The sequence below is a fragment of the Oncorhynchus gorbuscha genome, linkage group LG11, assembly GCF_021184085.1.
Source record: "Oncorhynchus gorbuscha isolate QuinsamMale2020 ecotype Even-year linkage group LG11, OgorEven_v1.0, whole genome shotgun sequence".
NCBI lineage: Eukaryota > Metazoa > Chordata > Actinopteri > Salmoniformes > Salmonidae > Oncorhynchus > Oncorhynchus gorbuscha.
The window spans coordinates 36,562,683-36,579,098 of NC_060183.1; the positions used below are offsets into that span (position 1 = coordinate 36,562,683).

The following is a 16,416-nucleotide window of genomic DNA, read 5'->3' on the forward strand; positions in this document are numbered from 1 at the left end:
AGCAGGGGGAGCAGGGGGAAAGAGAGTGCGAGCAGGGGGAAAAAGCGTGAGCAGGGGGAAAGAGAGCGAGCAGGGGGAAAGAGAAGTGTGAGCAGGGGGAAAACAGGGGGAAACAAAGAGAGTGAGCAGGGGGAAAGAGAAGCAGGGGGAAAGAAGAGCAGGGGGAAACAAGAGAGTGAGCAGGGGGGAAAGCAGGGGGAAAGAGAGTGCGAGCAGGGGGAAACAAGAGCAGGGGGAAAGAGAGTGGGAGGGGGAAAGAGAGTGCGAGCAGGGGGAAAGAGAGCGCGAGCAGGGGGAAAGAGAGCGCGAGCAGGGGGAAAGAGAGCAGGGGGAAAGAGCGAACAGGGGGAAAGAGAGTGTGAGCAGGGGGAAAGAGAGCGTGAGCAGGGGGAGGGGGAAAGAGAAAGAGAGTGTGAGCAGGGGGAAAGAGAGTGTGAGCAGGGGGAAAGAGAGTGCGAGCAGGGGGAAAAAGAGAGTGAGCGAACAGGGGAAAGCAGGGGAGCGAGCAAACAAAAGAGAGGGGTGTGAGCAGGGGGAAAGAGAGTGTGAGCAGGGGGAAAGAGAGCGTGAGCAGGGGGAAAGAGAGTGTGAGCAGGGGGAAAGAGAGTGCGAGCAGGGGGAAACAAGAGAGCGAGCAGGGGGAAAGAGAACACGAGCAGGGGAAAACAAGAGAGCGAGCAGGGGGAAAGAGAGCGCGAACAGGGGGGGAGTGTGAGCAGGGGGAAAGAGAGCGTGAGCAGGGGGAAAGAGAGTGTGAGCAGGGGGAAAGAGAGCGCGAGCAAGAGAGCGGGGGAAAAGAACAGAGCAGGGGAAAACGCGAGCAGGGGGAAAGAGTGCGAGCAGGGGAAAAACGAGCAGGGGGAAAGAGAGCGAGCAGGGGGAAAGAGAACACGAGCAGGGGAAAACAGAGCAGGGGGAAAGAGCGAGGGGGAAAACAAGAGCGCAAGCAGGGGGAACAAGAGCGCAAGCAGGGGGAAAGAGAGCGCGAACAGGGGGAAAGAGAGCGCGAGCAGGGGGAAAGAGAGTGCGAGCAGGGGAAAACAAGAGAGCGAGCAGGGGGAAAGAGAACACGAGCAGGGGAAAACAAGAGAGCGAGCAGGGGGAAAGAGAACACGAGCTGGGGCTGGGGAAGACAAGAGAGCGAGGGGCAAGGGAGAAAGAGAACACGAGCAGGGGAAAACAAGAGCGCGAGCAGGGGGAAAGAGAACAGGGGAAAGAGAGAGCAGGGGGAAAGAGAGCTCAAGCAGGGGGAAAGAGAGCTCAAGCAGCAGGGGGAAAGAGAGCTCAAGCAGGGGGAAAGAGAGCTCAAGCAGGGGGAAAGAGAGCTCAAGCAGGGGGAACAAGAGCGCAAGCAGAGAGAGAGAGAGAGAGAGAGAGAGAGAGAGAGAGAGAGAGAGAGAGAGAGAGAGAGAGAAATAATCTGATTGCAGCTGTTAAGTGGTAATAATGTGTTTGCCCTTTAGTGACCTGCCTCTCTATGGGTTTTCTCCTGCTGTAAATGTCACCCAGGTTTCTTCCATGCCCTTGCTGACCCCTCCCACTCCGTGTGTCTGTCTGTTCCTCCTGCAGGGTGTGCGTCGCCTGGAGGTGGGGGAGCTCTACTTTGATGTGAGCCTGTTGCTGTGGTGTGGCGCGCTGGTTTACTTCACAGCTCACGACCTTTGCTCTGCCTACGTCCCCATGCTCATGGTGGCCTTCCCTCTGGCCACCAAGGTGCTCCTGGCCAGGGAGTTCAAACTCCGAGGTAAAGAGACTAGAGTGGTCAAAACATTGTGCCACACTGTACCTGGGTCTGTGTTACAGATTTCTAACTTTTCTTCGAATTTCTCTCCCATGAGGAAGTTCCTTTTCATGGAGAATAAACGGATACTGGTTAGGGTTGGATACTAGGGTTGGATACTAGGGTTGGATACTAGGGTTGGGTGATATTTTGCGGTGACCTCTTCTACGGTATGCTACTCCAAATGTCTCGATGTCCAATATAATCGTTTGACCAAATCCTTTTTTTGTTTGATGTTGTACTGATTACCAATATTATAGTCACATCCTCATTAAAGAATCTTTGTGTGGCAAAAAAATGAGGCCTGAGTTAATTCATTTGGACTTCATTTTCAACATATCGATATAGCCTAACTGATAAAAAAAAGCCATTTTTATTTGTGAAGTTCAAATAGAGCATAGTCTTTCTTCCACTTCACGATATATCGTCAATGTCAAATATCACGATATTCTATTTTATATATCAACCCAACTCTACTGGATACTGTTCATTGGTCCCATTGTTGTTATTATTACGTGTGATGTTTAATTAGAAAGTATTTTTCAGTTCATTTCAGCGCAGCAACAACACTGATGCATTGATGTGTCTAACCATTATTGTTTTTTTAAATGGAAAGGCAGGAATTGTTATTATTCTGGCTGTTAATATGTCCCTCCTGTCCTGCTTTGGTCCAGGTGTAGCTGTGGATAACTCTGTGCTCTACCAGCTGGGTTAGGGTTAGTTCATGTAAATGTATCTCTCCTGTCTATATCTCCAGGTGCTTCGGTGAAGTACTGTGTGCTCTACCAGCTGGGTCTGGCTTTGCCCTATGTCCACTTCATGTCCCTGATCTGGTTGGTGTTTGAGATCTTCACGCCCACCCTGGGGAGGATCAACACATGCCCTCCTGATGTGGTCCTGGCCACCATCGTCACCTTCACCACACTCGTCTTCTCCTCCTTCTTTGTCAGTACAGTTACTCTTTAGCGAAACATTAGAAACTCAACTGTCTTGTTTCAAGTGTCTCTTAGGAGCAAAAATGTGATGACAGGTAAAACCACTGTGTTTTTAAGCCTCTCTCGTTCTCCTTTTCTGTCTGTTTTCTTCTCTCTTCCAGCTCCACTTTATCTACCTGGCCAGGTCTACTAAGTGGCTGTTGGCAGGTCTGGGAACAGTGTTTACTGTGTTTCTGTTGCTTGTATCCTGCGGCATGTTCTTTCCCTACACAGCAGACCCCTCCGGCCCACGCCCCAAACGGGTCTCCATCCAGGTGAGACCATCTGAGGCTCTTTCTGCTTATACACACACACACACACACACACACACACACACACACACACACACACACACACACACACACACACACACACACACACACACACACACACACACACACACACACACACACACACACACACACACACACACACACACACACACCTTTTTATTTAACCTTTTATTTATCCAGGCAAGTCAGTTAATAACAAATCTATTATTTTAATGAAATTCATTAATGGTTTATTTAGTTAGAAACAGATACAAACACATTGACACTTTTATTATTTTATTATCTTTTGCCCCCCCAAAAGCACACCACTCGTATCTTCCACGGTCTGGACGGCCAGGTGGAGAGTAGAGACTCAGGTCTGTGGATCAACAGCTGTGACTACACTGGCATGCAGCACATCACGTCTATCATACCAGAGATCAATGATACCATCAAGACCAATTGTCAGGAGGACAGGCCTTTCTGTGGCTTCCCCTGGTTCAGATCTGATAAGTAAGTCACACCCACAGAATTAAGTGGAACGTTATTATAATTATAATACATTTGATGTGTTGTATCTCCGTGACTACTCTGCTCTGTTGTTTAACGTTCTGTTGCCCGTGATGGATTCTGTTTATGTCTTATGACTTGATGGTGCTCTGTCCATATAGTTAGGCGGATCATATCTTTCTTTGACTTGTTTTAAGAAATTGTATGTATGTTTCTGCATATGTACCAAGATGTTCAAATAAACCAAAACGTAACCTAAACCTCGTAGAACGCACAGTATCAGTCAACAGTTTGGACACACCTACTCATTTTTTTTAATTTAACCTATATTTAACTAGGCAAGTCAGTTTAGAACAAATTCTTATTTACAATGACGGCCTACAAATTCAACGGTTTGTCTTTATTTTTGTACTATTTTCTACATTGTAGAATAATAGTGAAGACATCAAAACTATGAAATAACACATATGGAACCATGTAACCAAACAATTGTTAAACATATCGAAATATATTTTTAGATTCTTCAAAGTAGCCACCCTTTGTGTTAATGACAACTTTGTACACTCTTGGCATTCTCTCAACCACCTTCGTGAGGAATGCATTTCCAACAGTCTTGAACGAGTTCCCACATATGCTGAGCACTTGTTGGCTGCTTTTCCTTCACTCTGCAGTCCTACTCATCCCAAACCATCTCAATTGGGTTGAGGTCAGGTGATTGTGGAGGCCAGGTCATCTGATGCAGCACTCCATCACTCTCCTTGGTCAAATAGCCCTTAAACAGCCTGGAGGTGTGTTGGGTCATTGTCCTGTTGAAAAACAAAAGATAGTCCCACTAAGAGCAAAGCTGATGGGATGGTGTATCGCTGCAGAGTGCTGTGTAGCCATGCTGGTTAAGTGTGCCTTGAATTCGAAATAATTCACAGACAGTGTCACCAGCAAAGCTATCACAACATCACACCTCCTTGCTTCACTGTGGGAACCACACATGCAGAGATCATCCATTCACCTACTCTGCATCTCACAAAGACACATTTGTACTCATCAGACCAAAGGACAGATTTCCATTAGTCTAATGTACATTGCTCGTGTTTCTCGGCCCAAGCAAGTCTCTTCTTCTTATTGGTGTCCTTGAGAAGTGGTTTCTTTGTAGCAATTAGACCATGAAGGCCTGATTCATGCAGTCTCCTCTGAACAGTTGATGTTGAGATGTGTCTAGAACTTGAACTCTGCAGCCCAAATAAATGTGTCACAATCTGAGGTGCAATCCTCTGCAGCAGAGGTAACTCTGGGTCTTCCTTTCCTGTGGCGGTCCTCATGAGAGCCATTTTCATCATAGCGCTTCATGGTTTTTGCAACTGCATTTGAAGAAACTTTCAAAGTCCTTCAACTTTTCCAGATTGAATGACCTTCATGTCTTAAAGTAATGATGGACTGTCATTTCTCTTTGCTTATTTGAGCTGTTATCGCCATAATATGGACTTGGTCCTTTACCAAATAGGGATATATTCTGTATACCCCCCCTACCTTGTCACAACACAACTGATTGGCTCAAATGCATTAAGGAAAGAAATTCCACAAATTAATTTTTAACAAGGCACACCTGTTAATTAAATTGCATTCCATGTGACTACCTCATGAAGCTAGTTGAGGGAATGCCAAGAGTGTACAAAGCTGTCGTCAAGGCAAAGGGTGGCTACTTTGAAGAATCTCAATCTATATTTAGATTTGTTGAACACTTTTTTGGTTACTGCATGACTCCATATGTGTTATTTCATAGTTTAGATGTCTTCACTATTATTCTAGTCGGTGTGTCCAAACTTTGACTGGCACTGTATACTTAAAAAGAAAGAAACTGTTTTTAAAATGTTACTATATCATGCATATACCATATATTTATTTTTGAACACTTCCTGGCAAGTTTTGACTGGTTCAGCAAAAAATAAAAAGGTCTGAAAAAAAAACTTTTCTTGTTTTCAGGAATAACTGGTACCTCCCAGCCCCTGAGGTCTTTCCCAAGTCTCCTGTGGAGTTCCAGCTCCTTTCTAAAGAGGAGACAAAATGGGGAACAGTTAGGTTGACTTTTGAAGTCAAAGGTGAGATGTCCCTTTCATCCTCTAATCCTCTGCACCGTGTATCTACATCCTCTCCTCCTACCTTCTGTAAGATTCAATACCCCTCCCAGCTCTTTCCAAATATTTTGTAAAAATGGCACTACCATCGTGTGACTAGAACCCATAGTTTGTTACATCATGTGTTCAGGATTAACTCCCGACCCTATGCGTTGTAATAATAAATAATAATATATGCCATTTAGCAGACGCTTTTATCCAAAGCGACTTACAGTCATGTGTGCATACATGTGTGTTGTGCGTTGTGTGTCTAACTGTGTGTGTGTGTGACTATATGACTATGTATGTATGTATGTATGTATGTATGTATGTATGTATGTATGTATGTATGTATGTATGTATGTATGTATGTATGTATGTATGTATGTATGTATGTATGTATGTATGTATGTATGTATGTATGTCCTGCAGGTCCCAGCCACATGTCCCTCTACCTCATGCCCCACAGAGAAGCCTCTCTGTCTAGCTGGTGGTTTGGGGACGGCACCCCCCAGTTATACCTGGCTAGAGAGTATTTCATATTCTACACCCATGGCCTGGATGCCCCACCCTGGAACTTCTGGTTCGAAATACAGGTATTGAATATTAGGGATTTAAGGTTCCAAGCAGGCAAAGCTGGTGACAATCAAAACTGGGTGTTATCTGATTGTAAATGACATAATTTGGACCAGTTGTGCCTGCTGGGTTAGCGCCTAATTTCATACATTGTGTGCGAAAAAAGCAATGTACAGTACCAGTCAAAAGTTGATACACCTACTCATTCAAGCTTATTTTTTATATTTTTTATTTTTTTTTACAATTTTCTACTTTGTAGAATAATAGTGAAGAGATCACAACTATGAAATAACAAATATGGAATCATGAGGTAACCAAAATAGTGTTAAACAAATCAAAATATATTTTATATTTGAGATTCTTCAAAGTAGCCACCCTTTGCCTTGATGACAGCTTTGCGAATTCTCTCAACTGGAATGCTTTTCCAACAGTCTTGATGGAGTTCCCACATATTCTGAACACCTGTTGGCTGCTTTTCCTTCACTCGTTCACTCTGAGATCCAACTCATCCCAAACCATCTCAATTGGGTTGAGGTCAGGTGATTGTGGATGCCAGATCATCTGATCCAGCACTCCATCACTATCACTCTCCTTGGTCGAATAGCCCTTACACAGATGATAGTCCCACTAAGTGCAAACCAGATGGGAAGGCGTATCGCTGCAGAATCCTGTGGTAGCCATGCTGGTTAAGTATGCCTTGAATTCTAAATAATTCACAACAGTGTCACCAGCAAAGCAGCCCACACCACCTCCTCCTCCATGCTTCACAGTGGGAACCACACATGCGGAGATAATCCGTTCACCTACTCTGCGTCTCACAAAGACACGGCAGTTGGAGCCAAAAATCTCAAATTTGGACTCCTCAGACCAAAGGACAGATTTCCACCGGTCTAATGTCTATTGCTCCTGGACTTCCTGATGGGCCGCCCCCAGGTGGTAAGGGTAGGGAACAACACGTCTGCCATGCTGATCCTCAACACTGGGGCCCCTCAGGGGTGTGTACTTACTCCCCTCCTATACTTCCTGTTCACCCACGACTGCTTGGCCAAACACGACTCCAACACAGTCATTAAGTTTGCTGACGAAACAACAGTGGTAGGCCCGATCACTGATTGGCTCAAACACATTAAGAAATTAAGAAATTCCACAAATTAACAAGGCACACCTGTTAATTGAAATTAATTCCAGGTGACTGCCTCATGAAGCTGGTTGGGAGAATGCGCGAAGCTGTCAAAGGCAAAGGGTGGCTACTTTGAAGAAAAACTAAAATATATTTTGATTTGTTTAACACTTTTTTTGGTTACTGCATGATTCCTTCCATATGTGTTATTTCATAGTATTGATGTATTCACTATTATTCTACAATGTAGAAAATAGTACAAATAAAGAAAAACCCTGGAATGAGTAGGTGTCCAAACTTTTGACTAGTACTGTATTTTCAAAAGCTTCACACAAATTTGTGCAGTGTACATTTATATGTGTGTTTATTTATTGTCCATTTTATGATTGTGTGTTTTTGATGTTTCTGTATTTCCGCTCTCCAGCCTCCCAGCGAGGAGGGCCCAGAGGGGATGATCTCAGTAGCCATCTCATCTCACTACTACTTTGGAGAGGACCAGAGGACTGTTCAGCTAGACGACATGCTACAGAGGTTCCCCAAGTGGGCGTTCCCCTCTTCCTGGGTCTCTACCTATCACATGTACAGATACTAAGATAATGGGCCCGTTGTTTGGGCCTTCTTCCCCTCCACTCCAATACACTGAAGCAGGCAGACACATGCAGACAGACACACGGACATGCATGTCCCCAGTTCACTGGCATATTCAAGACAACCCCACCATCACGTTGTCAATAGGCTAGTTGCTAACAGGAGAGCCACTTAAGCCAAGCAACCTTTTTTATACAGTATATTGTAACAGGTAGGACTAAGTTACTGACAAGGGCATGGTGCACCGGAGTTCTTCCTTTTTTTATACAGTATATTGTAACAGGTAGGACTAACTTACTGACAAGGGCATGGTCCACCGGAGTTCTTCCTTTTTTTTGTGGGGATAGAGGTAATTAGGGCGTTGTTTTTTTAACTCTCTCTACCTAACTGTTTTGTATCTATTCTACCTCCTGCCAGCTCTGTTAACAAGCATGAGGTCAAAAGCATCAGTCTATAGCGTCACTATCTATATTTTCAGGAAAGGCTACAGTGCCTTAGATGGATGGTTATATCTCTAACATGTCTGGTTCGGACCATTCCAGGGCCAAGCTTAGTCACAATTCACAAATGCAATGAAATGTTAATTCAAGTTTGGTGTGAGTTTTTGCATGAATTTGGTTAAAAGGACAGTGAATTTGTTCGTACTTTGAGAACTTGCTACCAAGCTCGTGTGTATCAGACACACTGTTATTTCTCAGAGATGATTCTAAACTGAAGACACACGTTACTCATTTTGGGTTCTGAGAATATGAAATAGTTAGTTATTAAACATGTACTTTTTTTTCTCTTTCCTTTCCAAGTCAATATGTTTTTAGGTTTTGTGGAACATAAGAGTGATCATTGTCCCAGAGGAGGGACTGATGTATATTGACTAATTGATTTGAGAATGTTTCAGTATGTTTATAACTGTAGAAGTGCATTGGGAATAGTGACAAGTGTGTTATGTGTTAGATGGAATATATGTGCAAATGTATCTATAGCAGGAGGCGAGGTACACATGGCCTGTGTTTGAGAAGGAATGTTTACATAGGGCTGTTAAGTGGGATGGAACATGAGTGCAGTGGAGATCTGTGGGTGCTTCTAGATTAAGGTCGTGGTGATAGATGGGTATCATTCCCAAAAACTAGGTAGATTGTTACAGGGGATAGCTCGTAGGAGAGGGAGGACAGCGAACTGTGCACAATATAGGAAAGTTAAATTGAACTTTACACATACCTAGATCAGGGTGAAAGTAGCTGAGATAGTGTGGGCAGTTCAGACTATGGTAAACTTTCAAGAAACATGTGACTCAGTTTTGTTAGGTTGGATCTGTGTTTGCAAGTTCTCTCGAGCCGTCATTGTAAATAAGAATTTGTTCTTAACTGACTTACCTAGTTAAATAAAAGGTTAGATAAAACAAAAAAAGTCACCCAGCTCCTCCGCACAATCCACAGCCTTCCAGTCGACGTTCACATCCACTACAAGATTATGGTGCTGGTCTACGGAGCAAGCAGCAAGAGGAACTGTCCCTCGCTGCCTTCAGGCTGTGCTCAAACCCTATGCTCTGCCACCTCTGGTCTCTTGGCTCCCACTCAGCCCAGTCCAAGCTCTTCTCTGTCCTGGCACCCCAATGGTGGAACCAGCTTCCCCCGAAGCTAGGACAGCAGAGTCGCTGCCCATCTTCCGAAAGCACCGGAAACCCTACCTCTTCAAAAAGTAACTCAAATGATCCCCCTCCTCACCTCGAACCCCAATAATAATCCTGAACCAACACTTGCACTTGACCCCCCCCCTCCCCTCCCCAGCTCAGACTGCTGATAGCTACTAAGGAAATGTGTATTTACTATGCCTGTGATGTGGTTGTCCCACCTAGCTAATTTAAGATGAATGCACTGTAAATCGCTTTGGATAAGTGTGTCTGCTAAATGACTAAAATGTTCATGTAAAATATGATGGGGAAAAAAGTGTAAAAAAACCCCCACTATTTAAAGAAAATGTCTCATTGAGCCGACATTTGCAGCCCTTACCGTGAATGTAGTCACCACAAACGTGAGTTCGAACAGATCTTCCTCGATAGGGATTGATTCCAGCACTAAGGCGGGGGGGATTCAATCCGATCACAATTGTTAATTCTTTATATGGTGCATTGCTAACAAAACACAATCACTAGTGTCTTGATAGTGCACTCGTTTCCATGTTCACCAAAGCACATGTCAAGTTCAAACAAACTATGATAAACATTATTCAAAAGGAGCTAGCAAAGGGCTACAAATAGTCATAGCCCATTAAACATGGCTAATTCCAATGCGCTAATTTAATCTGGGTCAATATTTGGTGGAAATATTAATTGAATCCATTGATATGGGCCTCGAATTTCACTTAAATGTCCTTTAATTTTTTTGAATGAAAAATTTAGTAATTCATATTGCTGATATCATTTAACTTAAATTTGAGTTCGAAAAATGGGATCTGAAATTGACATGACATCTTAAATCCATGTTTGTTCATTGATTGCATTTGCTGAATGAGTTTTCTGGGGACCTATCTTGCCATGTTTTGTTCAAATTTAACTCCCTTATCCCTTTTTTTAGTTACACATTTTACTTATTTGCAGAGTATTTCAGAGCTACTGAATAAAGTGAAGTTTTGTATGACATTTTTAGATATTCATCAACTGGAGTTACCCCCTAACCATACCGTTAAATCAGTTATTATAGCATGAAAACAGGATTAACATGGTTGATATAATTTATGGGAATGATGTGTAAGTGAAACAGAACCACTTTTTTTCCTCGTGCAAAAAAAGAAGCTTGAAATGTACATGTGTTCAAATGAAGATACCACCGTGTATAGCAATAAAGTGCTTAATACATGATTTAACCGTTATTTTTGGTAGTCGTTGTCTTGAAAATATCAATTGCAATTGGGGAAAAAAATAAGTCATGTTTTTGTTTTTAAAAATAATTTATTGTTCTTTTATGTACAGGAAAAAAATAAAATAGAAAACAAAAAATTAGTAGAAAAGGCTAATTGTACAAGAAACACTATATACTGTACACTGCATTGAAGATGTCCAACTGTCTGCATGACCCAGGTAATGTGTCATAGATAGGCAATACTTTAAAGTACAATATGAAGTAAAAAGAGTCCTCTTCCACTCAGTATGTCTTTGATCACCTATATAGTGTGTGTATGAACCAGAGATGTTCTTATAACGTCCTTCGTTTGAACACAGTACCGCTGTGTCATGTATGACTGTGCTTTTCCCAGCAGCAAAGACAGACACGCAAAACAATAGGCTTCTCATCCTCAGATCAGACAGAAACATGACGTGTATAATCATAATATCTATTTCTATATGATATAGAAAAACAGTCTTGAGAACTAACTGAAAAATTGGTTTGAGCGTCAATGGTTGGTTATCTTTCTCATCACAGAGGGAGGGTGTAGGGGGGAGATTCATTGTACATCTTTGCACCTCTACACAAGCACTCATCTTCTCAACAACCTGCACACGCCGACCGAAAGCCTCTGAACATTTGTCTTTGGTTAGCCAAGTACTGTACGCGTGTTAGGTAAACTTCACAGTTTGAGAGCAGGCAGCAAAGTAAGCCACCGACTGCATATACTATACCGTACTGAAAGCAGAGATGGAATATAGCTAAGCACATCAATGCTGTGTACAGTCGTCGTGACTGTACAAAGGGATTTTCTTCATGCAGCAGAACAATAAATGACAATCAGAAGAGGCAAAACAGAAAAACTGCAAACAACCATGTGCACTACAAACACAGTAAGCTGCAGCAAAAATAATGATTAAAATACAAATATTTTGGTCTGTATGAGTGACAGAAAAAAGGAGGAGCAGAGAATGCAAATAAAAGGCTGAAAACTGAAAATAAAAGGATTCAAATAAAAATGTTTAAAAAAACAGGATAAAGCTGAAACAAAGTAACATTTCAGAATTGCACGATTTAATACGGATGCACTTACTGTAAGTAAGTGGACACCATTGCTGTACTTTCTGTAGTTGTAGGGACCTAATATAATAGAGGAACACAGCCTACATGCACAGTAAGTTATCCAGAACCGGTGTGTTCAGAGCACCAGCAGTTGTCTAGAGCAGTGTTGTCCCAATTCCAGTCCTTGAGTATCCCTGGGCCCCTATTCATAAAGCGTCTCAGAGTAGGAGTGCTAGGATCCGTTTGGCTTCTCAGATCATAATGTATAAGATTACATGGACAAGGGGGATCTGAGCCGAGATCAGACAATGACGAGACAGCCAATAGGGAGGTCAGAGACGTGACCGTGTGGTGCAAGGGCAACAACTCCGTCAGAGTGGTCAAGACAAAGGAGATGAATGTGGACTACAGGAAAAGGAGGACCGAGCACGCCTTCATTCTCATCAACAGGGCTGTAGTGGAGCAGGTTGAGAGCGTCCACATCACCAACAAATTAACAAGCACACCAAGACAGTGAAGAGGGCATGACAAAACCTATTCCCCCTCAGGAGACTGGAAATATTTGGCATGGGTCCTCAAAAGGTTTTACAGCTGCACCATCGAGAGCATCCTGACGGGTTGCATCACTGCCTGGTATGGCAACTGCTTGGCCTCTGACCGCAAGGCACTACAGAGGGTAATGTGTACGGCCCAGTACATCACTGGGGCCAAGCTTCTTGCCATCCAGGAGGCAATACCAGGCGGTGTCAGAGGAAGGCCCTAAAAATTGTTAAAGACTCCAGCCACCCTAGTCAGACTTTTCTCTCCGACTGCACGGAAAGTACCGGAGCGCCAAGTCTAGGTCCAAGAGGCTTCTAAACAGCTTCTACCACCAAGTCATAAGACTCCTGAACATCTAATCAAATGGCTACCCAGACTATTGGTGCCCCCCCCCACACACACAAACACACACTCATTGACTCCATACCAGCCTCGCTATTGTTATTTTACTGCTGCTCTTGAATTATTTGTTACATTATTTCTCAAAACTGCATTGTTGGTTACGGGCTGGTAAAGTCAGCATTTCACTAAGGTCCACACCCGTTGTATTCTGCGCATGTGACAAATAATATTTGATAGTAGTGTTCCTCAACTCCTCAAGTACCCCCCAAAACAGCACACATCTTTGTTGTAGCCCCGGACAAACACACACAGCAGATTCAACTCGGATCCCGTGTCCATGTACCTCCTACTCAGAGACGCGTAACGAACCGAGGCCCAGTCTTAGGAGCTCTTTTCGTGTCAGGCGGTGGGATATGGGTCTAAAGACTCAGACGACTACAGTATGTCGAGGCAAAAGCAATTAAATAGCTCTCCATTAGCTGCTTTGATATAGCCAAAATAAAAACTATTTGAAGAATTTAAAAAAATTACTATTTAGAATGGTAATAACAACACAACCAATAAATAAGAATAACACTCGGCCTCATAAAAGCTCGATTCCATGTGAGGATACTGTACTTTAGTCAACAAAATAAAATCATTAACAGATGCAATACCACTTGGTCTTTGCAGTTACGTCGTACACACACAGCCGCTTCGGAGTTGGAGATTCTCCTAGAAAGTCACTGTTATCAGTATCACCGCTTGTGATCAAGGTTTTGGTATGTTACCACGGTGATAACGACCAAGACATTATAGACCTAGGTCCGTATAGAAACTATGGGACGTATTCTGGATTCATTAGAGTCCAGGACCTCTTCAACTCCACAGCAATTCCTAAGGAAAGACAAAGATCACTGATAGGAGATAAAACACAATCCTACCTTAAAAACGATAACGATATATGACGTTAAGTTAAACACAAGTTTTTTTTTTTGTCTTTACAAAGGAGCGAATAAAAGTGAACTCTGGCATATCAATATAAGGTGAATGAACATAGCTTTGTTTCTCCTATGGTTTTGCTTCCCCCATTGGATCCTCCACAGGGCCGAAGCCAATTAATTGAGCAGTAATGTTTCAATTCTCGAGCCAAGTACATGTGTGAAGATGCAGGTCATGATCATCATAATAAAATGTGGTTTGTCCTCAGATATGGTTAGATTCTCCTTTCAGGAGACAGTCATGGTTTGTTTGAATTAATTTGAGGGGGTGCTTATATTTGTTCTGTTACACACGTTTCAAATGGAAATGTTTTTTGTTGTTGGCATATCCGAACTCCCCTGGAGTGTCCCGCAGGGAGTGGGGTCACAATCCTATAGTGCAATTAGCAATTAGGGTTAAGTGCCTTACTCAAGGGCACAGCAACAGATTTTTATCACCTTGTCGGTTTCCGGTATTCAAACGAGCAACCTTTCGCTTACTGGCCCAAACGCTCTAACCTCGGGGCTACCGGCCCCCCGCCCGCCCCCCCCACGGTTGAGGGCTGATCAGGCCCTCCTCAACGTACATGACCAATCCAGGTCATCACACACACACACACAGACACGTCTTCGCTCTTGACCAAGAGCATTCTCACACCACAGTCTAGCATCGAAATAAGGGGACATCATTTCCTAAATGAATGCTATGGATGTTGAAGAACACCTCCACATTATTGACAAAGGTATCATAAAACATCTGTAAAATCCACTGTACACCATGAGGTATGAAAAGACGAGACCCCTCCCCTTTGCACAACACACGACTCTCGTAAAATGTCCCGGCAACACCGTTCGTGTGTTTCAGGGGCGGTTTCTTGCCAGAAGTACCAAAAGTTATACTTGAACTTACTCCACGACAAAAGTACAATAGACGTTTGTACAAACCGTGAAAAAATATAAAGGTTTAACTGTTCAGTTCTGTGGAATGGCTGCCAATGAAAGGTTTGTTTTGACAGGTCTGTCGGGAGAACATCACGGATGCTTTTTGTTCCTTGTGCTCTCCCTAACAAGTCGCCACGGAGATCTGACTGGGAATTCGCTCACGTCACACAGAAAAGCCAGCCGAGCAGTATATATTTATACCTAGATGGCCACTAAAGCCTAGCCGAGACCACAACACAGACAGCGAGCAATTCTCTGATCTGAAAAGCACATTTTGGTAAAAAGCTAAATTGCAACAAACTGCCTGCTTTGTACTCAAACACTTCATTCCAGAATAAACCCTGATGAGCCCAAACTCGTACTCTGCAAAAAGACTTGGTCTGTGATCTAATTCTTTAAAAAGGAATCCATGGGAAGTAGAATAAACGTAGAGGTTTGAACCACCTGTCGTACAGGATGGATATCTTCTGTGTTTTTGTTTGGGTGCTATGAATTGGCTGTGTCCTGGCAAGCTCTGTTTGCAGTGACTCAAGTCCATAATACTGACACTCAACCTACTCCACTCACTCAGACCCTGTTCCAGCACCGGGATGGATGAGTATGCGGACAGGAGAGAAACAAAGAGAGAGCTTCCTTGTGTTTCACACCCAAAGTATGGTAACACACAAAAGCCTCACATAAACAAGCATAAACTCTCACACACACACACACACACACACACTCATGGTCGATGTAACATATCTGGGTCCACATCAGCCAACAAAACTGGTTCTAGACCCACAATGCAGAGTATTCAGTCTTTGAGGATCCCTTCCTCCTCTTCTTTCTCATCCTGTGTCCCATCACACACCCGCACCACACCCCTTCACCTGCCCAGCAAGGTCAGAGGTTAGGACAGGGCTGTAGTCATTAGGGCACACACACCGTAGCAAAAACATTTTATGTAGTCCCTCCCTGTTTCAGCCCATTTTCTTCCGTTTTGGTGGCTAATGAACACGACCCAGGTCAGGACAGGGCACGTCAGGACAGGGTGCAGTCATACGCCCCCTCGTCGGCCGCCTGCTCCTCCTGCTCCTCTGGAGCTCCTCCGTCCTCTGTCACTAACCCTCCAGAGGGCTCCGAGGGCAGGGCCAGGCCCAAGGGAGCAGGCCCTCTACTGTCCTCCGCCCTGGGGCATCCGGGCTGGGGCTCAGTCAACTTGGAGTTGGGGTTGGAAGCCCCTGACTGGAAGGCTTCAGGCTGGACCTGCTCCACAGCAGTCTCTATTAGCTTCTGCAGCTGGGGCCGGATCAGGTTCAGGAAGGGTTTATAGCCCAGGCTACAGGGAGGAGGAGAGGAGAGCGAGGGAGCCAGTATTCAGAAGAATATTCATAGCCATTTCAAGCATTCATTTAATTTTTTGTCATAGACATGGGGACACACGTGCAGCAACAGTTCTCCTAGCTTAGTGAGAGAGAGCGAGAGAGACAGAGATAGAAAGTAAAGAAAGAGAGATAAACTAACCAGTCTGTGGAGGCCCACGCATCGACTTCCAGCAGGCCGGAGCGGATACTTTGGACAGTCTCAGGAGGAACCTCTGGGCTGTCCAGGAAGTTGACCACCTGCTTGATGACCGTGGCCTCTCTCAGGATCAGACCAATCACAACACACCACTCCAGACAGCCCGCCTCCATGAACACATGCAGCAGGTAGCTGAGGACAGAAAGAGATCCGGAATGGTACAGAAGGGGCTGGTTTACCAGACAGATTACACCTAGTCCTACA

The 16,416-nt window shown here is 44.0% G+C and overlaps 1 protein-coding gene and 1 pseudogene across 1 annotated transcript in view; one reads left to right on the top strand and one right to left on the bottom strand.

Moving 5' to 3' along the window:
• LOC124048563 overlaps window positions 1-10,793 on the top strand; it is a 40,970-nt pseudogene extending 30,177 nt beyond the window's left edge.
• Window positions 10,794-12,858: 2,065 nt separating this feature from the next.
• Window positions 12,859-16,416, bottom strand: part of LOC124047651 (guanine nucleotide exchange factor subunit RIC1-like) — a 69,120-nt gene continuing 65,562 nt past the window's right edge. The window contains exons 25-26 of the mRNA XM_046367965.1: window positions 16,156-16,344; window positions 12,859-15,970 (exon numbers count right to left, since the gene is read on the bottom strand). Of these exons, the coding sequence (XP_046223921.1) occupies window positions 15,673-15,970; window positions 16,156-16,344 (487 nt within the window). The 3' untranslated portion in view covers window positions 12,859-15,672. The remainder of the gene's footprint in view (window positions 15,971-16,155; window positions 16,345-16,416) is intronic.